At 42.2% G+C, this 25362-nt stretch overlaps 1 protein-coding gene across 15 annotated transcripts; it reads left to right on the top strand.

Moving 5' to 3' along the window:
* The first annotated feature begins 858 nt into the window (after positions 1 to 858).
* On the top strand, positions 859 to 25104 carry LOC113570851 (PPFIA binding protein 2a). Of its 15 annotated transcripts, none has more exons than XM_081708720.1 (28): positions 866 to 1235; positions 3974 to 4066; positions 6450 to 6643; positions 8556 to 8642; positions 9629 to 9742; positions 11905 to 12036; positions 14050 to 14292; positions 14772 to 14864; positions 15162 to 15290; positions 16139 to 16250; positions 16712 to 16744; positions 17490 to 17551; positions 18398 to 18473; positions 18625 to 18713; positions 18804 to 18871; positions 19089 to 19149; positions 19610 to 19651; positions 19795 to 19900; positions 20166 to 20198; positions 20903 to 21038; positions 21127 to 21255; positions 21360 to 21510; positions 21628 to 21739; positions 22010 to 22098; positions 22225 to 22347; positions 22533 to 22658; positions 22907 to 23095; positions 23221 to 25104. In XM_081708720.1, the coding sequence occupies exons 2-28, from the start codon at positions 4003 to 4005 to the stop codon at positions 23422 to 23424; spliced, it is 2997 nt and encodes a 998-aa protein (XP_081564846.1). In that variant the 5' UTR covers positions 866 to 1235; positions 3974 to 4002; the 3' UTR covers positions 23425 to 25104. The 15 variants fall into 15 exon arrangements, with proteins under 15 accessions (XP_081564855.1, XP_081564846.1, XP_026855328.2 ...); XM_026999527.3 differs by having other exon boundaries at positions 3918 to 4066; XM_081708725.1 differs by lacking the exon at positions 6450 to 6643 and having other exon boundaries at positions 867 to 1235.
* The last annotated feature ends 258 nt before the right edge of the window (positions 25105 to 25362 follow it).

Raw genomic sequence — 25362 nt, 5'->3', positions numbered from 1 at the left:
TACTGAGATGGACATACGAGAGATAGGGCTGCCGAAAGACTACTTGATCGTGGGGGGATTTAAATGGACCATTTTTCAGTGTGCAGAGTCTTGTCGATATCCAAGTACTATATTTAACCCTTGAACAAAACAGTTAGGAAGAAAGGATAAAAATAATGAAAGCATTCGTTTCGGGGTCTGTGCTGTCGTGACACTGAACTCTTCTAAAATCAGCAATGCAGCAAACAAAAGCAGTACAGGGTAAAAATTAATAGCTAAATTAAAAGGTACTTTGTGGGTAATAGCAGTTAGAAGAGTTTGAGTGAGAGTTGTGGTAAGGTGGAGTTGTTTTGTCAACACAACCTTGTGATCCATTCCAAATTATCAAGACGTAGAAACTTTAGAGCACCTTTTAGATTGCTGTGATTCTCAAGAAGTAAGACACAAAGTGAAAGATATGGGTCTACGGATAGAAATGAATATGAAACGTATATTTTATGAGAATTTAAAAGAAAGGATTTACTAAAACTTGATATTTTGTGGTTTATCATTTGTAATCTAAGCTCTGGATAACTATAAGCAGAATGACTACTGAGCAACAAATGTCTTTAAAAATGAATTGAACTGAAAAGACAGACAAGGAATATATTAAGGACACAAACTTGTGGGACTATTTTAACCTATAGATATTTAAACAGATTTATGCAAAATATGGTTTTCTATGCTTTGTCCTTGTTTCTTGTTTTGGTAATTTGATGAACTCGCAGTAAAATATTAACATAAAAAAATAAATTAAAAAAAGTTGTATAGTCGCTTTGCGCCACTGGGTGGATAGCACAAGTAGGCGTTGCCTTGAGTAATCTGGGTAAACCAACGACAGAAATAGGTCTATCGAGTACATTTTAATAAATTATGACAGTAACTTTGTGAAACGATAATTTTTTTAGAATTACTATATTTAAACAATATTTAGAGGCTGCAGTCTAATTTCCATCACATTAGTCTCTGGACTTTGTTGAAAGATTAGTTTGTCCTAGATTTTGTTTTTACCACTGTAAATGGTTTGTCTTATATGTAGATTTCATTATTCATCGACAGAAAGACAACTCTCAGGCTAACCTAAGGAGGGCGCTAAAGAGCTCAAGCTGGGCTAACAGCAGAACTGAGCGAAACATCATTGTAGTATCATATCAGTCGCCTTGTATTTACCTGTTCATCTCGGGAAAAAGAAGTGGAGCCCAACAATGCGCTTATTGGTAAGTGTGTCGCTTTCGTTTCCCGTTCACAGTTGTTTTAGAGTGTGTTTTCAGTAGTTTTTTGAGTGCATATGAACTGAATGGGACTGTACAGTTCGGTTCACAACTACACGTGTGTCTTTGTTTAATGTATTTTAATAGTGTTGTTTTATAAGACACTTCTGATAGTAGTACCTGACATACTTCTGCTACCCACTGATATAACTAAACTTGTCAGCAGTGTAGTTTACGATGCGTATGCGTCTTATTAGTGCAAAGGACGTTAATAATTTGGAGTTATAAATGTTTCAAATTTCTTTATATAAGATTGCAAAGACTAACCTCACCCTTAAGACTACTTAAAACCAACCCATGTTATACAGCAAAGCACTGATTAAGGTGTCTTAAAAATAATTTAATGAGGATAGAATATATGTAATTTATATAATAGAAAATATATAATTTAATATGATTTTTGATGAGAATAATTTATACTTAAGGCATGATTCGCTGTGTGTGAATCAACTGAGGCTTTGCTCCGCACGCTCATAAATAAATGGTATATATTTTTTGAAGTACTGCACATAGCTAGAAAACCAGTGGAATTAAGATAATTATAATATGAACACAAAATGGAACATGGACTTACTTTTGGATGCAGTCTTTCTCTCTCTGACTATGAGGCAGTGTCGCTGGGAGTCTTGCCATATGGTGCCAGTGTGTGTGAGATAGGCCTGTGCTGCCTGCCTGAGGAGATTGAGTTTAATTGCTGTACTATCATTAAAAGCATCATGCGCCAGAGCACATGGGTGCATCTATTTGTACCCAGCAGTGCTATGTTAATAGTGTGGGGTGCATCTGCCTCTTTTCCGGAAGACACAATGATACTCCACTCAGATGAGTCATCTATTGAAAGTGCTCTGGATTTCTCAAATTGCACAATTTTATTAATAGCCTATTTAATTAGCCGATCACTGCTCCATTTGGAACTCATGATCAAATCTTGAGAAGTTTTAAAAGAAAGGAAGAAAATGCCACTGTCACTAGAGCATGTTGTGAATCAGAGGCCTGATAAAGCGGAAAAAAACAGCAACAGATGTTTCCCTCCACATGAGAGGTTTCATGCTCTTGCTCTCTTTCCTTATGCCAATGTGAAGCTGATGCTAAAAGTTGGGAAGGATAAACTTTAAATCTTTATTGTAATTTACTCTCATTACCAAAGTGAAAACCAGTTGAGTGTGATCCCTGTAACACGGTCCTCTCAAGGCGGGCTCTGGTTTGGGGGCTGCAGTTAATGCGGGTGAGCAGGTTTGTGTCTCAGCTGCAGGATGACGTGCCTGAACTTTGCTCACTTTATGCTCCCGCTCCCCGCTCATGCTTCAGAGCCTCAAGCTATTCCCAAGGTGATTATGAGTGATTATTTTGGCTTTTAAATATTATTGACTGTGCTAAAATATTAGCACAGTCTTGCTGCCAGTTACTTTCCAAGCATAAACATACCTGTATATTAACATTTGAATGTAATCTGTTATTTTTCTTGTTTCATTTTTCAGTTTGAGAAAAGTTTATCAGTTCAGCCTGGACTGAGAAGGTCAATAAAGGCCCTACAATATGTGCATAACTAAATCTTAATTTATGTGTTCTCTATAAGAGCATTCTTATGTAAAACTAAAATTAAACTTACCTTAATAATCACTATGAATAGTTTCATATACAAAAGAGGTCCTTGTTTACATAGGACTATGGTAATTACTACTTTCATCTGGCTTCCTGTGTTAGGGGTATAAGGTATTGCATTTCAGGGGTAGTGTGTGTGTGTGTGTGTGTGTGTGTGTGTGTGTGTGTGTGTGTGTGTGTGTGTGTGTGTGTAAAGAGTCATGTGCATGTATGTGTGTTTTGATGCTAATTATTTAGACAGCTATGATGTCAGGTGTTTCACACACTATTTGCAGTAATAGCTGTCAGATGTTGTCACCAAGGGGGCTATGTAATCTGTGTTGCCAGAGTGATTACTGCTGCCTAGCTGGCTTGTGTGTGTGTGTGTGTGTGTGTGTGTGTGTGTGTGTGTGTGTGTGTGTGTGTCTATCTGTCTGCCTGCATGTATGTGTATGATATGGCGTGTGTCTGCATGTGTATGTGTTCAAATATCTTGTCATTAGGGTCCACTTTTTGCACTTCATCAGCTCCCGTATCTTGCACTGTCAACTTGGTCCTTAATGATGTGTCAGGAGAAGGGCCATATTACTCTGTAATTGCTTATCAGGGTTTACTACAGCATAGTTGAGGCAGAGAGCTGTGGGTACTGCTGAATGAATATGTGCTTATCTTTATATTCCAATATGACAAAATAATTTTGAGATAGTGGACTTTGTGTAACCTGGGTATTATGGTGGTCATTTGTGTGTATTTGGTCAAGTACTAATCACATTTTTGGCACTTAATTTAAGCTCAGATAAATCAATTATGCAAATAGATATATTTTTTAATATACCACACCACCATTCCACTGCAGTGGGCTAGAAATATGGACAACAGCGGGAGTGGCTGCTGACAAATGAGAGGAAAGTCTCAAACCAAAGAAATTTCCACTGTGAATATATGCAACACAGTCCCCAGCATCTGCTGTTGTTTTTCCTTTGGGTGGATCTAGAAAATCAGACTGGATCTAAATTATTGTTTCCCCCGCTGATCTTGGCTTTGCAGTGCATACTTTGATGGCTGCATGGATATTTCCTAATGTCTACTATTGCCTCCTGAAGCTCCAAATTTGAAGAGGTAGTTTCTCACCATGGCATCAGATGCCAGTCACGTGCTGGAGGCAGCCTTAGAGCAAGTGGATGACATTATTGCCGGTAAGATTTACACTTCAATTACAAGTATTGCATTCATCTCTCTGATGTTGTTGGGTTTTTTTGGGTTTTTTTTGTTTTGTTTTGTTTTTTAAATTGATGTGTGAATACAGAATGACCTAAGTGTACCACAAATCATTTGTTTATACATAGTGGTTTGTATGTAACATGTTATTTGACAGTTTGTTTAAAACTGCTTCAAGGCCATGACATGAGCTCATCAGGGTAGGAGTAGCAGTAAATCAGAGATCATCATGAAATATCGTGATAAAACTTGACAGCTGTAAATGGCTACATATAGAACCCCATACCACTTTGTAAATGTCTACAAAACTTTATCTTTTTCCTATTTTCTGCCTCTACACATCATGATCTTTTTTCTGCTAGTGTGTTCCCTCTGGCCCCTAAGGAGTAAAAACAAGTTTCTACTCTTTTACGCCAGCTCTACTTACCACGAGAGAGAATAGCACAGCAGCATCTCCAATAGTCTTTGATGGTGCATGGTTAAAGCAGAACACTAAGAAGGCAATTACAGACAGTGATTCACCAAGAAGCATCCAGCACTAATGGGAAAGTCAGAATAACACTCATGGAAGACTCCTTAATAGGTCCAACAGACATACTTTTGAGGGTCTCGGAGGTGCATAAAAAGGAACTTAAACTGAGTTTGAGTTAATCCCCTTCAAGAAAGAGTGTGGATTGATTTTATAGACTTTACCAGTGTTGCGTTTCAGAGCTTGTTAAATTTGAGAATCAGATAAACACCCCGAGGCTAAAGGATGAAAGTCCACGTTGCGCTGAAGTTACATACAATGCATTCACACTGAGGTAAAAATGCACTGAATTTGGAGGTCATGATACTGCTAAGAAAAAAAAAAACATTTGTCATATCTCAGTGACATTCAGGTCATGGTAGTGTGAACAGTTTTTCAGTAGTGTGGTATTACTTACACATACCGAGTCATTATATATTCAGGGTGCAGTGGGAAGAGGTGGCCTGTGGGAAGAGGTGGTTTGTGGGAAGAGGTGGTTTGTGGGAAGAGGTGGTTTGTGGGAAGAGGTGGCCTGTGGGAAGAGGTGGTTTGTGGGAAGAGGTGGTTTGTGGGAAGAGGTGTTTTGAGGGAAGAGGTGGTTTGTGGGAAGAGGTGGTTTGTGGGAAGAGGTGGTTTGTGGGAAGAGGTGGCCTGTGGGAAGAGGTGGTTTGTGGGAAGAGGTGGTTTGTGGGAAGAGGTGGTTTGTGGGAAGAGGTGGCCTGTGGGAAGAGGTGGTTTGTGGGAAGAGGTGGTTTGTGGGAAGAGGTGGTTTGTGGGAAGAGGTGGCCTGTGGGAAGAGGTGGTTTGTGGGAAGAGGTGGTTTGTGGGAAGAGGTGGCCTGTGGGAAGAGGTGGTTTGTGGGAAGAGGTGGTTTGTGGGAAGAGGTGGCCTGTGGGAAGAGGTGGTTTGTGGGAAGAGGTGGTTTGTGGGAAGAGGTGGCCTGTGGGAAGAGGTGGTTTGTGGGAAGCGAGATAACTGTGCCATGCCTCTGACATCTCTAAAAGTGGTTTTGCCATTTTACCTGCAGTCATCTATAACGGGAAACTCAATCCAGCCTCAGCAAGAAGTTTCAAAAAACATAGTCAAGTATTTTTTTTCTGATTTGATTAACTGTAAGGTTTTCATGTTGGGGGAAAAAAATAGCCCTTGATCCAAAAACATACCTTCCTTTTTAATATGGAAGGTGACTTTAGGGCCATCCCAGGGAGTGTATGTTTAAATCGGAGAGGATCAGAATTTAACAGTTCGAAAATTTGAAAATTTGAAATGTTCTAAAAATTGCCCAGTTAAAGTGGGAGTTCTCCAGTCGTGTTGAGCTCTTTTCAGAAATTGAGAGTCTGCCATCTGGTGGATATAGATGTTAACTGTTCATGTTCACAGAAACTAACCATAAGTCACGTTCTAGTTCATAAACATATTGCCATACTATTACGTGTACTATACTATATATTTTACATATACTAATCACATGTATTGGGTTAGTACTTTTAAGAGCGCTATAAGTATTGGTAACCTAAACTATTTTTAATTGAGGACTAAAGGTAAAAACAGAACACACAGAAGCACTAAAAGCAATGTGTGTGGCCTCATCCTGTTAGTTCCCCTAAAACCATTAACCGCAAAGGAAGTTTGACTAATGAGAGAAACATGTTCCTGGCTGTTGTAAAAGTTGCAGCTTGTCTTTGATGACACCTGAAAAGCTGTGCTATTAAAGTTCTAAACATAAGCATGTGTGCACTACAGCACAGAACATACACAAGTTGTGTGCACATCACCCAAAACATAAATGGGTTGAAAACTCAAACTCTGGCACCAAGACAAGGCCTGCCCACATCTGCCTATCTCCACTACAGTTTCCAAGGCTGCAGGGCCGGAAAGTGAGGCGGCCCGTGCCCTGGTCCCAGTCCCGTCTGTGGAACGGCGTCTGGCCGAGGAGCTGAGGGGCAGTCTGGATGCTGAGGTGGGCGTGGGGCACAGGAATGTCCTGAGGAGGCAACTGCCCACCACCACAACACACACACTTCTGCTGTGGCTGGACAAAGGCCTGGTGAGTAGTGGGTGGGACTGCTCTGTCTGAAGTGTAGTGTAGGACTAACAGGATTTTTTGTGGTTTTTTTTGGTACTATGTGCTTCTTACCATGAAGGCTTTAAAGATGAATTTAGGTGTCTAAAAATGTTAAAAAAAAAAACCCCAAAAAAACATAATGTGGCAAAGGTTAGAAAAAGTTACCAAGAGAGTAAGTATGGAAGAATATTAATTTTTAAGCAAAGCAAAGTCATTTAGCTTATGCTATGTATACCTACACCATCAGACAATTCCCAAGTGTGATAGTCTGCACCCTGGGGCCACTCTGGGAGGACTGGGAAAGGAAATGGGTTTTGCGGAGGGTTTCTGGGTAATGCAGTCCACCAATAATGAGAAACAGAGGCTGAAGGTACTGGGTTGGGGTGGAGGTCTCAGCCTCCTACCCCCACTCCTTTCAAAAATTTCCATCAACCATTTTCCTTGTTGTTCCCCTATACCATTTGCCCCCCCTCGCCTCAGTATTCATCTCTCACCCCTCTGCTTCCTAGTAGTTTCTCTCCTGTTCTCTCTTCCTTTCCATTCACTGTACTTTCACCTCCCTTACTCCTCGACTACCCTCGCCACCCTTATTCTCTCTCCCGCCTGCAGTGCAACATGTGTGCACAAAGGGAGTACGCCATTCAGATGTGCCTCCAGAGTACACGCTAATGAGAGCTGAGCGAGGACAGACACAGAGGCAGCCTGTGAGGGTAAATCAGCGCTTGTATGCTGTGGGGCATGAGAAAAAGAAATAGAAAACAGTGGAATAGAATTAGCACAGAAGAGGGGAAAAGAGCAAGGGAGAGAAAGAAGAGGAGGAGGAGGAGGAGGAGGAGAATGTGGAAAAGAGGAAAGGGAGGGAGGACGAAAGAGGGCAGCTGGTGAGACTGCAGTCGGCAGCCTGCAGCCTTATATTAGAGACTGGAGCTCTCTCAGTGCTCCAAACCAGATGCTCAGGAACCTGAAGCAAACTTCATCTGGAGAGAGCGAGCTACGTGCTTAGAAACAGGAGACACAGAGGAAGTAGCTTTGAGCTCTGCATGTTGCTGTGTTTAGTTCTGCATTTGATTCCAGCACTGAGGTAGTCATTGTTCTGGTAACTGAGAAACGAAGTTAGCAGGAACATGGCCTTGAATCATGGAGTGTGACATTGATTTTTACAAACATTTTGTGTGGCTTAAAAAGGTAAGCCTGACTATGATGGTTATTTTTGTATTTCCTTTTAAATTTTTATTGATTTTTTTGATGAGAAATTGTACTGCATTGATTATATTGGTTGTGTACACCATTGGAAGTTGTAAGATGCTACATCGTTTGGTATTTCTTTGGAGAGGAACTGTATGTTTCACTTGGCCTTGTAGAGTAGAAGTCACTATAAGGTCACTTAAACAATCACTAGAGTTTTTTTTTTTTGTACATAAGTAGAAGAGTTGGTAGTAGGAAAACATCCAATGATTCTTAAGGAGGAGGAGCTTAACAGGACTTCTCGGACCAGAGTGGACAGCTTAACAGGTCACTTAAAAAAAATGTAGTTGTTCTTGCATGAATAGAAGAGTTGGCAGTATGAACACTTACGATTCTTAAGGAGGAGCTTAACAGCACTTCTCGGACCAGAGTGGAAAGCTAATATAGGGCAGGGAAGTCGACATAGATTCTTCACATGAATGAGCATATATGCAGGGCGAGGTGCTCAGCTTGGAGCTGGAGCAACAAACATTTGATGGATAAACCTCTCTCTAGGACTCCCAGGAAGCAGGGGTGATTGCCGTTATAATCCTCTCAGTCTACATGTTTGAAACGGACATGTTTTCTCCTGCCTGTTTTATCTTGCAGTAAGTAGCACTCTAGACACATGTAATTGTAATACTATATATGGATGACCACTGGTCTTCAGGTCAATCTGCGGACACTAGGCAACAATGAGAGCTACCAAGAGCGACTGTCTCGACTAGAGGGAGATAAGGAATCTCTTGTGTTACAGGTAAGATGGTTGTATTGGTTGTATTGTAATGCCATTGTGGAAGTCTGTGCATGCATATGTTTGTGCATGTGTACGGTGACTTTGTGCACATGCGTGCATGTTGGTCTCTGTTTGATATTTTATATTATCTAGTGCATTCATAACTTCTTTTTTTTTCCCCTTGTGGTCTTTATGAATTATTGAAACTTTCTGGTCAAATTACTAAATTATTCACGACATATGTATGACATAGTGGCTTTCCTCAGAATGTTTTGTATTCATGGCAAATGTTATGTTAACCATAACCCCTTGAGTAACCTGGCCACAGTTTGGAGGGATGTGGACTGGCTGCATATGAACATGCCCTATAGCAGACAGTTGTGTGACCCCTGTGGTGGGTGTGTGGAGAAACACTGGCCGGATCAGGTAACACAGTCCTGTGAAGCTGAAGTCAGGCAGGAAGGATGGGTTTACTCTGCTCTGTCACATGTTTGGATGGCTGGGCTTGAGAGCGGTAGGCACCAGCACCTTTTCTGAGTGATGTGTGAGTGTGTTAGAGTGTGTTGCAGCTGCGCTGATTCTTAAAGATATAGGGGCAGCTCTTCTTGGCTTCTTCATGATTACGAGCTCAGACTGTTTCAAAACTCATTGAAATGAACAGGGCTTGTCTTGGCTTATTGGGTTTCGAGTATCTCTGTTGCAGTTGTTTGCAGAAACAGTTCTGGGGCAGCAGCCTGTGAAGGACGTGTTTAGACTAGGACTGGCTCCTGAGTCTTTGCTTAAATTACTAATATTTGCGTTGCACCTGAATGCCAAATAAAGACAGGTACTGCTGGTGTAGAAGTGCTGATTCAGCTCATGTACTGTAGCTTGTAAGGGGGTGTGAGCTCAGGAGGGGTTGTTATAATCTCTTTATTTGACTCTCTCTCTCTCTCTCTCTCTCTCTCTCTCTCTCTCTCTCTCTCTCTCTCTCTCTCTTTGTGTCATAAATGTAAACAAACACACAGGTGAGTGTGTTGACAGACCAGGTAGAGGCTCAAGGAGAAAAGATCAGAGACTTGGAGAATTCTCTGGAGGAGCACCAGCACAAACTCAACTCCACAGAAGAGATGCTGCAACAGGTATCATTTTATTTTGCACTTCTAGGTATCAGCATTGATTCCTGTATTTAGTAGTATTCTAGTTCAACAGTATCTTGAACTCTAGCCTACTGTACTGGCTAGGATATATTCTGAGTGTAGATTACAAAGCACTTTTGGAAGTTGCTCCGGACAAGCACATCTTCTAAATGCCAAAAATGTAAATGTAAATTAAATTCATTATTAATGCTAACACAAACAAAAAGTGGTTCCTATCTTTGTAGTAGCTTTACAGTATAGAAATCTATCACTGAATGCGTATCCAGTGTCTTCTAGTGCTCACTTTGTTTTAAAATAAGTAAGTGTACAAGCAGACACTAAGGAGTGGATATTTTTGTTTTGATGTTGCCAACAGTGTGTCTGTTACTGCTGTTACAGTCACTTTTTGCTCATGGTTCTTGTTTTGTTCTTTTTGTTTTGTTTTTACAGTGTTTTCTTCATATCTGTAAGTTCATTGTTACCCCCTTTCACATGTTTGCTGGTTTCTTTTGTGCTATTTCTTAATCTTGGTTTTATTCAGACATGTGCCAAATTTTTTAGTTAAGAGCCTATTCACTGCTGTAATTCCAGGCTATAGTTAAAATGGAGGTCTTGCTTGTATCTTTGGGGAAAATCTGGACATGATGTGCCCATAGTTGAGCTCTGAGTGTTTGGAGCTTCACAGGAGGAAATTCCTCCATGTGATTCCAGACTGCTGGCCCTCACATTGCCTTGGCAACCTGAATATTTTGAGGGGCTTTGTAGTGTTCCAGGACTGGGTTTGTGCCCAGCTGGGATGGGGAGTTTTCAGGCCAGGTGAGCAGAGTGTTAGTTTGAGGGTTTCATCAGCTTGACTCTAGCAGAGCTGGGAGATTAGGTAACTGACGAAACAAGAGAGCAACTCAATATGCAGTATGATAAGGTACCTGACAAGAAGAGAGAAAGACTCGAGCTGAGCACTGAGACTAGGTAACTGACAAAAAGAGAGAAAGACTCGAGCTGAGCACTGAGACTAGGTAACTGACAAAAAGAGAGAAAGACTCGAGCTGAGCACTGAGACTAGGTAATTGACAAAAAGAGAGAAAGACTCGAGCTGAGCACTGAGACTAGGTAATTGACAAAAAGAGAGAAAGACTCGAGCTGAGCACTGAGACTAGGTAATTGACAAAAAGAGAGAAAGACTCGAGCTGAGCACTGAGACTAGGTAATTGACAAAAAGAGAGAAAGACTCAAGCTAAGCAGTGAGGCTAGGTAACTGACAAGTGGTGATCAATTAAGTGCTCAGTCTTTCAGGTAAGTATCACTGGTGCCTTTCAAAGGCAGTGATATTTACTGGCTGAATACTCTAAGCCTCGTTGGGGACAAGCACAAGACGTCACCTTATAAAAAATATATCTAATCTATTCCAAAACTTTGGACATTTCCACATCATTTCCAAGTTCTCCATCTGATCTAGAAATTAAGAAACAATTTTCAATTTGTGCCCCATGTGCAAAACTAGTTTTCCTGCGAAGTTAATTGTACGTTTCTATATTCTGCGTTTCTTTGATGATGGAATCTGCAGCTTTGGCTTCTCTGATTGGAAGTATTTTTAGTGTGCTTGCCCGAGATGTGGTCATTATGAGGTTTTGGCCTCAAAATGAAATCCATTTCCAGTGACACTGCTCTAATATTTTCCATGTGCAGCGTGGAAAGCCCGCTCAAAGTCGAGCATTCGAAATACTTTCTGGGGCTGTACCACATGACACATGTGTCACTGCTTACAATCAACTTCAGACGATGAACTCAGTGTAACATTGTTTTTGTCACTGATACTGTGTACGTTTTAAGTCTGTCTGTGGGCTTTTTCTTTATGGTGATTGTCTACAGTTCTCACACAAATAGAAAACCACCTGTTAATCTCCTGCGTGTTTGTGGCCTCACTCTCCCCAGCTCGAGCTGCGCGCTCCCCCTCATGTCATTCGCTCTCTGAGAGGGAAAGCAAATATAGCACTCATAGGCTGTGTATATTTAGCCCAAGTCAAGCAGGGGCTCAGCAGAGCCCGGGGATATGTTTGAAGTCTCTTTGAGGAAAGGTTTCTCTGAGATCCACGTCTGTGTCTGCATACGTGTGTGTGTTTGTGTATGATGTGTGTGCATGTGCGTGCGTGTATGGACTTGTTTAGGAGCTACTGAGTAGGACGGCGCTCGAGACCCAGAAATTGGATCTGATGGATGAGGTTTCGTTTCTGAAACTGAAGCTGGTAGGCATGGAGGAGAGGCAGAATCACACCGTGGAGAGGCAGCATAATGCCGAGGTACCACGCTGCTGTTTGTTACCCCCTGAACCTTCTAGCAAACCTCTAAGGTGGTTTGAGAGCCTTGTAGTCTAATAAAGTAAGGGCAAGTTGTACAGTTGGTTATATGGCTCTGCTTTGGGCAGCTTTCCCTCACAAAACAATGCTACACCAGTATGTTTTCGTTAACTGTATGTGTTCTGAGGGGAGTTGGAGAAAGGTTCAGGATCTTGCTTCACTGTGACTCAGTTTTGGATGCAATCACTCAGCTGTGAAAAGCTTTACACTAATACTTGCTCCTTGGGGCACTGGAGCAGTAAGTGGAACAGTGCATGGGCTCACATTCAGTCTTCCCAACACAGCAAAAAAAAAAAGAAAAAAAAAAAGAAGAAGAAGATTAAAGACTAAGACACAATTCAATTCTAGTGTCTCTTTTTTTGAATCCTTTCATTGGCTGGAAAAAGGCATGTCCTCAATTTGTGGAAATTTTCTATTTAATGAAAACTAGGAGAGAAGAACAAAACATTATGGTTCTACCTGCAGACATAGTGTGCTCAGTGATCACATGGGCTCTTTTTTGTTGGAGCATCCACATTTATATGTGTGTTAGCAGCAACCTTTTTGCAACAACAAATTGAGACTTTTCCTTTTCATAATTACAGTAATGTAAAAGTATGGCTTATGTGCCAGTTGTAATTGCTATGTTCCCCATGACAGTTAGGGTTTGGTGATGTAAAATATACCTTGCTTTAGGCTTTGTGCATCTGTAAGTGCATGTGACGAGTGTGTGTGTGTGTGTGTTTCTGTCTGTGTGAGGTTGTCTGTCTCCCTTGTAAATATGACTCAAAACAACAACCAAACAAATTGTCACACCCATGTTACACCATTTCAAAAGCAGCCCTTCGTGAAGGCCTGTGGTTTTTGTCATCTTATTATGGTTCAGATGTCTTGAGTGCTTGAGAGATTAGTAGTCAAAGTCGATCTATATTTTAACCAGGTCTGTACACACAAGCTGCACCAGCTCCTCTGACAACTGTGGGGCTTCGCTCAAAATGAAGGAATGACAGCAATCTGGCTTGGAGTGTTCCACTGGCGGGCTAGGGCTCAGCCGAGGGGAGCTGGCCCTCACCCCGGCTCTCTCAGCACTGCTCTATAGATAGTGATCTGGGGCTGATCCTCTCATCTGCTGTGTTTTCTGTCTCTGTCTATATCACATGACATTTCCTCCCTTCATGTGCCAGTCATTGCTTAACTGATGTTTACACTAGTTAAAATCAAGTCTGTCTGGCTGCTCCATTCAACTCTGCATTAAAAACAAGTGCACCATATTTTTTATTAAGTTAATCACTACATATGTGTTATGTTTTGCAGAGGAAAGCTTTATATATTAGTTAAATGAATTAAAGGCCAGTTCAGTGCTCGGATTCAGCTGGCCAGACAATGAAGTCATATAAACACAACATTTGAATCTGGTTTGCATTTAGACCCAGAATGCCCAAGCTGCATATCCAGGAAATGAAATATTACCATTTGGCTCCTAAACAAAAGGCCTTATAGTTGAATTCCTGGCATGCCGAGAAAAAAACAAACAAAAAAAAACAACCCACACAGGGTCAGGGAGCTGTTTACTCTGGTGGCTGGGTTGATGCCTCCAGGCCCTGCCAGCCTCAACAGCTCTGCGGCTTTTAGTCTGTGTTGTGTGGTGTTTTCTCTTTGCTGTTTTATTCTGGTCTTATAAATGTCCTGCTGAGTGACACACTTAAACAGCTCGGAAAAAGTCTGGACTGCAAAACATGGCAAGTGGCATAAGTCAAAACCCGAGTCTCTTTATACTAAGGAATATTTAGTTTCTGATTAATATGTAAGTCACTGTGCCAAATGCTCTAAGTACAATGATTGTTTGACCCTACTCAAATGGGCATGAATACAACAAATGCACGCATATACAGAATATCACGCATGTCCCCTTAGTTCAACCTCTTTTGCTTTACATTTTTCATGCTCATTTTCCTGTCCTGTCCTTCTTTCTGACAGCATGTAGTGAATCTGATTAGTGAGCTGCAGGAGCAGATGTGTAGAATTCAGCAAGAGCTCTCTTGTAAGATCCGTGAGAAACAGGACGCAGAGGCCCAGGAACTGGACCCCGATGAGGGTGCGGGAGCTAGCCCAGCCGAGGCTCTTCCAGGTGGGGCAGTGGAGGCTGAAGACGGGCCCATGCTGGAGCCAGGCTCCGGAGGTTTAGATGCTGAGGAGCGCTGTTGCTGTGGCAAAGAAAGTGTAGGCACTGTGTTAACCTTTTAGATCTCTGCTTTCGTTGGAATGTTGGACTGGCCTGTGAACCTGCTACCAAACTTGCTTTTTTCTGTTTCTGTCATTTGCTGACCAAAATGAATGCCTGTTACTTATCCAATACATCTGTGATGGTATGCTTGGTTATTTGGGCTTGAAGATTTTTTGTTGTTTTGTTTTGTTTTGGGGTTTTGTTGTTTTTTTGTTTTGCTCTGTTTATGTACCACTGCATTTTGCTCTAAGGTCTGGAGACATGTCTAACTCAGCATGAAAATGGATAACTTGAGAGCTCCATGTTTTATTAAGCTTAACTAAATCATTTGTAGCTTGAAGTCATAACAGAACTTTTTGAGTCTTCCTTTGAAACAAGCACAGTGTATTGTTCGAGCATGGCGTGAGAACAAACATTGCTCAGAGTAGTAATCATGCCATGTGATCCTATCTTTATGCTGTGTTCTTCCAAACAGGGCTTGCTGCAGGAACTGAGATTGCTCAAAAATAAAGTCAATGAGCTCGAGGACGAGAAGTCGCAGTGCGAGCAGAAACTCAAAGCTACAAAGGTACAGCTACAGAAGTACGTGATCTTCCAAAGGCCCAGTGGCCTAACTGTACAGCACATGCCTGCATCCTCTTCTCTGCAGCACACACTTTACAGGAATCCCCCTCACTTCTTTATTTTTCTTCTGTATTTTAACCTTGCCTATTCGGAATCGTTAGAGCAGCGAAGCACGCCAGTCCCTTTTCAGTACTGGCCAGTTCCCTTTCACATTTGGCCTTTGCGTCGTTGTTTGTCTTCCTCTTTCCTTCCCTTATTCTCTCTCTGTTTCTCTCTGTCTCTTCTCCTCCTCTTCCTGTAGCTCTCTGTCTCCTACTCTCTTCACGTGTGTTACCAGTCTCTGGTGACCCAGCTGTCCAGTCTGAGGCTCTCAGTGGAGCAGCTCCAAGTGGAGCGGCAGCAGTGGGAGGAGCGCAGCAGGAGCCTCCAGGTGTCGCCTCCTACCCTTCTCAGTCCGGCCTCCTCTATGTCCTATTTGCCTCAGCCCTGCCTCTTCCATCTCCTACCCTCCTCAGCCACACCTCCTCTACCTCCTACCTTCCTCAGTCCTGCCTATTCTTTGTCCTAGCTGCCTCAGTCTCATATTCTCTGCCTCCAACTCTCATCTGCCACACCTCCTCCTCCTCCTAGCTCCCTCAGACCAGCTGTCACCCCTGATCTTAGGTCTTCTGCTCATGCCTCCACAGCTCCTGTGCCGTCTCTTTTTGTCATATTCTTTTCACAGTTTTATTGTATAGGCTTGATGTCATTGACAAGATGATGTGCTTCTGTGAGTTTAGCTCCTCTCAGATAAAGCCTTCATATGTTTTTAGCTCTAACTCTTGGACTTTTCCACTGGCTGACCAGTTCACCTGACTGCCCCTGGAGCATGGAATCTGCTGACTGTGCTAATTGCTGTGGGGCAAAGCACCACCCTTCACGTGTCTATGAACCATTCTAATTACTGTGTGACAAAGTCATCAGTCAAATGTTCACATATGTGAAGGTTTGCTAAGGGAATATTAGTAAAGGAAGCCATTTAAGGTAGCAATTTAAAGCTTGCGGTCCCTGCTTTCAAAATATATCTTGCTGTATTTTCATTTTCTGCTTTTGTTCTACAATACTGAGGATATACATTTTGTTCATGTCTGCCTGAAATAGAAATGTGTATAGGGTACTGAAGCCACTCCCATAAATTCCTGTTATATTCTATCACACTAGCGAGTTCTCATCATCCTCCAGTCAACCAAAACTCTTTATGTAGACATAAAGATTGATGCAGAAACCCCTACCCCACAGGCGGAGATCTCAAGCCTCCAGCAGCTGCTGCAGTGTAAGAATGCTGAGATAGAGAACCTGCAGACCCAGCTCCTATCCAGAGCCCCTGTCTCTGTGGACAGCTCAGAAAGAGGTACACATCCCATCCTGTGGGTTTACTAATGGCTATATCAGCTCACAGTGACTTCTTGTGCATGAAGATTGCTCTTCTTGCTGTGATAGTAAGGGTTATGATGGTCCATGCAAGGTCTTGATCTACGCTATTGATTCTTGCAATTACCTGCTAGATCAGTTGGTAAGTGCCATAACAAAGCTTAGAATTTTATATTAAACAATAGCTCACCTGTGACCTTCCTGCTTAATAAATGGTTCAATTAAGTATATAAGAGCTGTGCGTTCCATCAGAGTATGAATTGTTTATTTGTGGTATGTACAACAGCATGTGGTATCTGCACAATAAGTGTTGGTGCGGTTTATGCACTGTAACTGCTGGTGTGGCATTTATATAGCAAGTGTTTTGTGGTGTCTGCGAATGTTTAGTATGTGGTATCTAATAGAGGCTCTGTGTCCTCTCCACCCTGCTCTCAACATTAGAGGAGATATACAGGAGAAGGCTCCACAGCAAACGTAAGGTTTTAGTATATTTATTCACTCTCAGATACAGAACACACACACACACTCACTTACCATAACATTAGAGTTCCTTTCAACACGAGAGATTCTTCATCACACAAGTGCATACACATATGAGATTCTTAAATCTCTAAGCGCCACGTGTAGCTGCACAGGAGGCACTCACTTCCACTGCCTCTACTGCTCTTCAGAGGCTTTTTGATGCTCGAGTATGTCCCTGTTTCCGGCTGGCTTTCTAGTGGGTATGCTTATGCAGACTCATTCCTGCCTACTACTCCTGTTCCAGCACTTCAGTAAGCTTATGTAATAACACATCAAAGCATGCCTGTCCTTATCCATCCTTACATCAAACAAACTGCCTTGTCACTCTCTATCCTTTATGACAGCTTCAGTGGGAGCTCCTGGTCTATTATGTGGACCAGGGTGGATTTTAATAATCTGTCTTAATTTTGCCCTTTGGAGGAATTAGAAGAATTATGCTGGCCTCTCTGTTCTCAGTAGAACAGTGCTCTAATACAGTATCTCAATCAATGTGTGTTTCTCCATATAATTCTTCTTTTACTGCCTTGTCCATATGCAGGAACCTTGGTCCTGTAATGAGATCTGTCTGCAGGCCTGCAACCACTGTGTTTGTAATGAAATCCAGACTATATAAAGCACACAGAACTGTGTGCCTCATGCCTCATGCTGCTGTCACAGAGATTTTGTAAAGGTGTTCATTTGGTCTCTTTCTCAACAGATCAAGAGTTACAAAAGTTAAAGGCAGGGATGGAATTACTAATTGCAGCCAATAATGAAAAGGTAATATGTCTGTCCTTGGCATTCAAACATGATTATGCTGGGATAAATGAAGTACAGCAAGGGTATACAGTAACTAATGTAATTAAATTCTTCATAAAATGAATTATATGTTGATGTGCCAGGTACCATGACGATGCTGTAGCCAGCAGCGGGCTCTCCTCCGCTCTCTCACTAACTGGTGACAGGGTGAGGATACACGAGCCAGTGTTCCCAGCAGAGCCTTGAGCTGTGTAGTCTGGGAACGGCATGGGGTGTTGGCAGGACCTCCACCAAAACTCTTCCCCAAATGGGTCATTTGAACCCACTTATAGGTGCAAGACCCTGCCAAAAATCATGGACTTGCAGAGAGATGTGGCAGGCTCCACCCTAGAGCACCACTTCAAAACCTGCCCAGTCCTCTGAACTCGTCGCCAGATTGCAGCTGTCCAATCTAGCCCACGCACCATCTAGCTTTGCTCCCATGTGTGTAATATACGCTCAGGCTGAGGAAAGTTTCTTTCAGTCTTTGTCTATACAGATTGCCAGTTAGATGATTGAACTTGTAATCAGAATGGTAATATGAAGGATTACATAATTCCCATAAAGTATCAAGGCACTATGCATCGCTTTGGAATTGTGTTCTAAGAGGCACACTTTTTTCTCTTCCATCTTGAACATTCAAAAGTCATTCTGATAGTAGTTGTTTGGTACTGTGACACAATTCATCTGTATTTTCTGTGTATGTTTTGCACATTCCTGTTTTAGATTGTGTTTCTTATTTTCTAAATAGAGTTCTTTAATGCATTGTTATTCATATACTCCATATACGAATTGCAGTGTAATAGGTTTGTTGGTTTGTTTGTGCAGGATCGGCGTATAGAGGAGCTCTCCCTCCTCCTGAACCATTGCAGACAGTTTAGAGATGGCATGACCCTATTGCAGCGTAAGCCTGCTTATCTGAATTACACTCTTGGCTTATACTGAATTAGGCACTTTGTTTATGTATCAGCTTGAAGGATCAGTTGTTTACCTAATCTTGTCTTGATTCCATATGTCTTGTGAGTAACTGGTGTATTTTTACCCATACGCTCCAGCACTTTCAGCTTTACAAGTCAGCATTGAGGAAGAAGAGAAAAGTGGAGGAGTGAGGATGAAGGCTCTCGCAGTAAAGGCTCACTCTGAGGTGTGTGACTATGTGTGTAGGTGTGGGTACACGTCAGTTGCTGCTGTTAATCTGCTTGGACATTCGGGTATTTACTTGTCTTTCTTTCAGCTGATGTCCAGCTTTTCCTCTCCCCTTCTTGTGTCCACAATTTCCACTCAGAAAGAGACAGAATTCAGGTACACCAGTCTCCTGTATTGCCTGGGTGGGCTGCAGGCTGAACTGTTTTTGTGCACAAATCATGCTTTTCAGTGCAGTCCTAGTGCCTGTGATCAGCAACTCCATGCTAAATTATTTTACATGCCTCAGAGTATCATATGGAAAATAAAAGTTCTTGCTTATTGAGTGGCATTCTAAAAGTATCAGTGTGAATAATCCTCTGCATTATTTTCTCAGCTCACAATCCAAACTTCTGTCCTGTAGCATGGAGGACTTGAAAAGTGGAGTGACACAAAAGGTTTGTCATCTTTGTTGTCCAGTTTTTCTCCCATCTACAAACACCACCGAAAAAAAAGTGCCCTGGAAAAATGAATCCACATTTGTACACACACACAGACACACACGCACAGACTGGTCAGAAATCGCTTTTTGTTCTGCCTTCTGGAGAGCTTTCAGGAAATTTATTAGCAGTGAGCTACAGCTGCTCAAGAGCATCACCTGCTGGACTAAACCTTAAATATCTTAGGATAGTGGAAAAACAAGGTGCTAGTCAAATGGACTATAACCGTACTTATTTATGTATGGTTATTAATTATGTATAGTTATTTTAATACTTTGAATATATTTAAAGTCAGAAGAGCCATACTGCAAAAACACTGTTGTCTCTCTTTTTATGGTTACTCGTGACATGGTTTTAGTAGCTGGGATGTCCATTTTGTTTCTTCTCTGATCTATTTGTTTAACCCTTCAATCCGTAGACTGTAATCGGGACTTCTGTTCAACCTGTTTGTTCAGAGAAGGTATTGCATTTTTATTCATTTTTAATCTGACACTGTTGGTGGTATGCTGTCAGACATGCTCGGCTCAGTGAAACTTTGAGTGCAACTTTGAATACCAGAATAAAATGCTCTTAAATTTGGCAACTTGTGATTGTCTTTACCAGACTCCGAATTCCAACTTCAGACCCCAGATGGGTGTTTTCACTCAAACAGAGGGTGGAATGAGTGACGCCCAGAGGTCTCCAGAAAGCAGCGAGAACAGTGACCTGCGTATGAATCATGTCACAGACTGCACTGTACATTAACCGTCAGCATGCTCCTATGCTTCCTGAGAAATAAGGCACCCTTAACCCACACATGCCCTGTACAGACGGTTGCTGTGTGTTACTGATCTTGCTTGGGCTTACCACTTGATGCGTTGTTTCGCCTCAGTGGCGCTGTAGCTAACTTTTGCTACATAACAGCCTGTGTATGTGTGTTCTCTCTCCCTGTTCTCTTCCTCTGGGCTTGCTCAACCCTCCTCTCTGGCTTGAAGTTCGCTGCAGGAGTGCCAGCGCTCCCATTTTAGGTAGCTACTGCTGGCATCTGCTAGATGTTTTGTAGATGTGTATTTCTGGCCTCTTCTCTCCTCCACCCATTCAGCAAACGAAAACCACCTGTGCTCCTACATGTAGTTTCACGCTCTCCTTTCATCAAGTAGGGTAGTGGGGTAGCCGTTTAGGCCGGACCAGGGTTAGGACTCTCTCTCTCTCTCTCTCTCTCTCTCTCTCTGTGGGCCATGGTTGGAGCCAGACCTGTGGCTGCAGCTGCTGCTGTAACTAGGGCCATATGCTTGGGCGTCTGTTACCATGCCAACACCCACAGCTGCATGTTTACTCTGCTCTCACCTATTTATCTTTTGTTGAGATAAGCAACCTACCCATTCCAATCTAAAATAAGAGTGAATCAAAACATTGGGATACTTGATACTGTAAAAGAGGCCACATAGTTTCAGTGTAGTGTTTTATTCTCTTGCTATTGTGAAATTTTTTAAACGACTTACTGACTACATTTAATTGTGCTGAACATAGATGAACATAGTAAATGATCCTTTAAACAGTGGCTAGCTGCACTGATAGCATCACACTATTTGACTTGTGAAATCCTTCCAACTGGCTTGGAATGGCAGACAGATTATTTTGGCATGATCTCTCTCTGTGGTCTTTATATTATTACAGTGACAACTGTTCAACACTTGGTAGCATGGACGTGTTTTCTTTATTTTTCTCACAGGAAAAACAGAAAGACTGCAGGACACAAGCACATCTGATTCTTCTCCAGTGCTGCCTAGAGGGGAATCTGACCAGCAGTCCCCTGTTTCACAGGAAGCTGTGAAGAACAACAAGAGCATACGCAGACTGTGGGGAAAGTGAGTCTGCCTGCATGGTTGAGCCATCATGGTTGGACCCCTGCCATCTGAGTCAGCAGGGACACTTTTAACACAATTCTCTGTTCAGGATCAGGAGGACGCAGTCGGGGGGGTTGCAGGGAGATGATCTAGAGCCCACTGAATTCAAAAGAGGTGGCTTCCGAGCCACAGCTGGCCCCAGACTCGCCCGAACACCTGAATCTGCTCGGGCGACCCGGTAACGTTCTGCACTGGCCAGTGAATTGTCCCCGTTTGTCTTTATCTTACAAATAGCTGTATGGCTACAAAGTGTTACCATATGGGTTTCCTCCTTCTCCACAGAGATATGACAGTGCCCTTCTCTAAGTGGACCACAGAGCAGGTTTGTGGATGGCTGGAGGACTGTGGACTGGGTCATTATGTTAACCTGACCCGCCAGTGGGTGGTCAGTGGTCAGACCCTCCTTTTGGCCACACCACAGCAGTTTGAGAAGGTATTGCTTTCTTTAATGTCACCGTCCACCTTTTGCAAGTTTTGCCTCTTTAAATACACTTAAACTGAAAATTTTGTCAGTATTGATTTTCTCTAGTGTTTAATTTGTTTGGCACAGGAGATGGGCATCAAACACCCCCTCCACAGAAAGAAATTGCAGCTGGCCCTCAGGTCGTTCACCAGCAAAGCAATGGAGAAATCCTCTGAGCTCGATCACATCTGGGTTACAAGTATGTATCCTTGTAATGTGGATGTATGTGAATTACAATTACAATAAAGCACAAAACCGAGGCATAGTATCAGACCATGTACTAAGAACTTGTACTGTTTAAGCTCATGTTATTTGCGCTACATGAGCTGATTATGGCCAGGACATATATTGAGGTTTGCTCTAAACAGAAATATTTACCATCTATTGAGCAAGTACAATTGCCTTTATTCTCCTAAAATATGTATCATTTTAGTGGAGCCTTTCAGATGTTTCTGGTTTGTGGAAATAGGGTGGCTGGATGACATCGGCTTGCCCCAGTACAAGGACCAGTTCCACGAGAGCAGGGTAGATGGCAAAATGCTTCAGTATCTGACCGTGGTAAGGACACACTGCAGTCTTTTTCTACTACCCCTGATGGTAAAGCAAAGTTAATATAATCCAGAAATGCTTTGGCACAGTACTAGTTTTTGTACCTTCAGTATTCTTTTCACATCCTCCTCTCAGAATGATCTTCTGTTCCTGAAAGTCACTAGTCAGCTCCATCACCTCAGCATCAAGTGTGCCATTCATGTGCTCCATGTGAACAAGTTCAACCCCCACTGCCTCAGACGCAGGCCAGGGGACGAGGTGGGCATGATCAGGATCATTCACTGAATAAGACACAAATCATAATACATAAGCTAATGTAAAAATCTAATCAAGCAGTTACAGTATTCATCATAATGCACTGACAGATGGGGGGGGGGGGGGGTGGACAGAAAACACTGTGTTCACCAATAAGGCCGGGGTGCTTGTCTTCTGTTTCTGGGTAGAATAAAACATCTCCCTCTGAGGTGGTGCAGTGGTCGAACCACCGGGTGATGGAGTGGCTTCGCTCTGTGGACCTGGCTGAGTACGCACCCAACCTCAGAGGCAGCGGCGTCCATGGGGGCCTCATAGTGAGTTGTCTCCCTCACCTGTCTCTCCCTTGCACAATGAGTAGCTCTGAATACTTACTGTTGCACCTCCCCATTCACTGACCTGTTACTGACCGGTCAGATCAACATAGTGACGCAGACTAGCATACAAACAGTAATGTATGATGTTTCTCTCTCTCTCTTTCTCTGCAAAATGGTGTGTTTTCTTTTTAAAAATTTTTTTTGAGGTTTTTCTGGTCACCAAATGCTTCTGTGTTATTCATCCTCAGATCCTAGAGCCCCGTTTCAGCTCCGAGACTTTGGCCATGCTGCTCAACATCCCTCCCCAGAAAACTCTACTCAGGCGCCATTTAGCCACCAACTTCAACAATCTTGTGGGCCTGCAGGCCCAGCAGGAAAAACGAGAGTATGCCAACACCAGCGGGCACACACCCCTCACAACCACTGCCAAAGTCCGGGTACTCACCCACCATCCTCACATCACATACCACTGCTTAAATCTCTTGTATGTGCTGGGTTCTGTAGTAATATTTATTTACCTGTTGCATTTCGCTGCTGTCTTCACTGTCCATCTACACTTCAGCCGAAGAAGCTGGGCTTCACAAACTTCAGCCACCTGAGGAAGAGGAGGCCCGACGACTCTGCGGACTACATCTGTCCGGTGGAAGCGGAGGCCTCACCGGTCTTGAATGGAACTCCTCACCACACTCAGGCTGGCTTCAGGGGTCTGAGCCCTATGACGGACAGAAACTCTGAGAGAGTGGATCACGTCGGGCCGAGGAGCTGATCCTTTCACCCCACCTTTCCCAGTCAGCAGCTGCCCTCTTTAGGCAGTGACTCTGTGCTTGCCCCCTCTCCTCCCTCATGCTGATGGACAGCCCAGAAAAGAAAAGCCCGGCCCCTGCTGCTTGTTGAATTAAGGATGAGATTCTCAGCTGATTCATATGGGAGAGCATTAAGTGGGAGTCATGTGGACTTTTTATGAGTGCGGGGACTTTCTTATTATTGTGTCATTGTTCTTGGCATGCTGAAAGCTGGTGTAATGTATTAGTGAAGAAGATCTTAGAAATTTGAATCAGAACTACAAAATGCTTTACATTATTATGAACATCAAATACGAGGGTGAATCAGAATCAGAGAAAATGGGAGCAGTATGTGTTTAAATGGAAACACACAACCAGACAGGTTCAGTATGTGTTTAAATGAAACTCAACAATACATAGAGGAAAAGACCACCAGAGGAGTGTTATTGTGAGGTTGTGTCTAGGCTTTCTCACACTAATTAGAAGTCAGCAAAAGTAAGGTAGTGTTCCTGATGATTTGTGTGTTCAAATGGCCACACTGACCCATGCCAGGAGACCAGGGTTGATGTGGGTGATGCAATAGCATCAAATTATTTATCATTTATCCATGCTTCCATCTCTCTCTCTCTCTCTCTCTCTCTCTCTCTCTCTCTCTCTCTCTCTCTCTCTCTCTCTCTCAGGTTAATGGTCAGTCATATTCCAACTTCCAGCCTTGTTAAAAATATTAATTAAATATACTTTGCTATAAAAGCACCACATCTTACTGACTAGCATATAACATTATGGTATTTTAGTCCTTGTTTTATTTTTGTGTTTAAAAGAAAGTGATATTTTCGCATGGAGATATTTTTCACAGATACCAATACAAAATATTTTGTATTTGTCTAACATTTGCTTAACCAGGACAGTCATAGTGAGATTAAAAGAGAGAAAATATGCAGGTTTAAAACTTTAAAACTCAATTATAATACTAATGTGTATATTAAATTTCAATTAAACTAATTCTGCTGCATTTAATAGGGACACAGGAAACACAGAATAGGCAACCATCTCCTATCTCCTAATAACATACTAGTGAGTTTTAAGTTTATTTACACTTTGTGGCCATCCTGAATAGATGTACATAATTTGATCACATAATTTGAGTGCTAGTTAGCATTCATTCATACATTTTTTTAAGTACTTATACTATAGAGACACGTTTGATTACTGGACCTTGAAGCCAGTGGATTCACAAGGATTAGAAAAATAAATATATTTCCTGGTATTTGTGGTGCAATACGGCCAGCAACTGGCAAAAAACAAAAACAAAAAAAAACCTCGGAATAAAAATTGTAAATGGTAATTGCTGCTGTAAAGTGGCAGAGAAATACAGTCAAGTGTTAAGTGCCCAAATGCCGTGTACATCCCTGGCTGCATTTTTGTGTTCTAGCAGTTACCCGCTTGGACTGGCCTAAATCAACAAGAAGAAACTTTTTTTTTTTTTTTTCCAGGTAGCGCAAACATTTCATTGTTAAACTGATGCCGATGGTACTCTTCTAGTATTTATGATACTTTATCAGTATTTGTTGTTCACCAAATTACTTACTATCGTCTTACATTGCGATTGGAAACACTATGAGGTGGCCTGAGAGTTGTGAACAGAAGTAAAAGAGCAAAAACCACGCTGCAGACTTTTCACCTCACATGATAATTTTCATTATGCATGAGAGTCATCTTTTATTTTTTATTTCACTAGCAGAACAAGAGAATTTGTTAAAGATCTTATTTATAACGACGATTTATAGCGGCAATCCATTTGCAAGAGAGCTGTATACTACGTATTTGAACGTGACGTGAACTTCGCGAAGACATCATAAGTTTCCATATATTGAAACGCATGTCTTCGAAAGGAGTTGCCGCTGACTAGTGGGGAAAATGAA

The sequence above is a fragment of the Electrophorus electricus genome, unplaced genomic scaffold, assembly GCF_041902795.1.
Source record: "Electrophorus electricus isolate QZ-2024a unplaced genomic scaffold, ASM4190279v1 Scaffold113, whole genome shotgun sequence".
NCBI lineage: Eukaryota > Metazoa > Chordata > Actinopteri > Gymnotiformes > Gymnotidae > Electrophorus > Electrophorus electricus.
The sequence above is the reverse complement of the archived record's forward strand: the minus strand, read 5'-3'. Positions and strand labels throughout refer to the sequence as shown.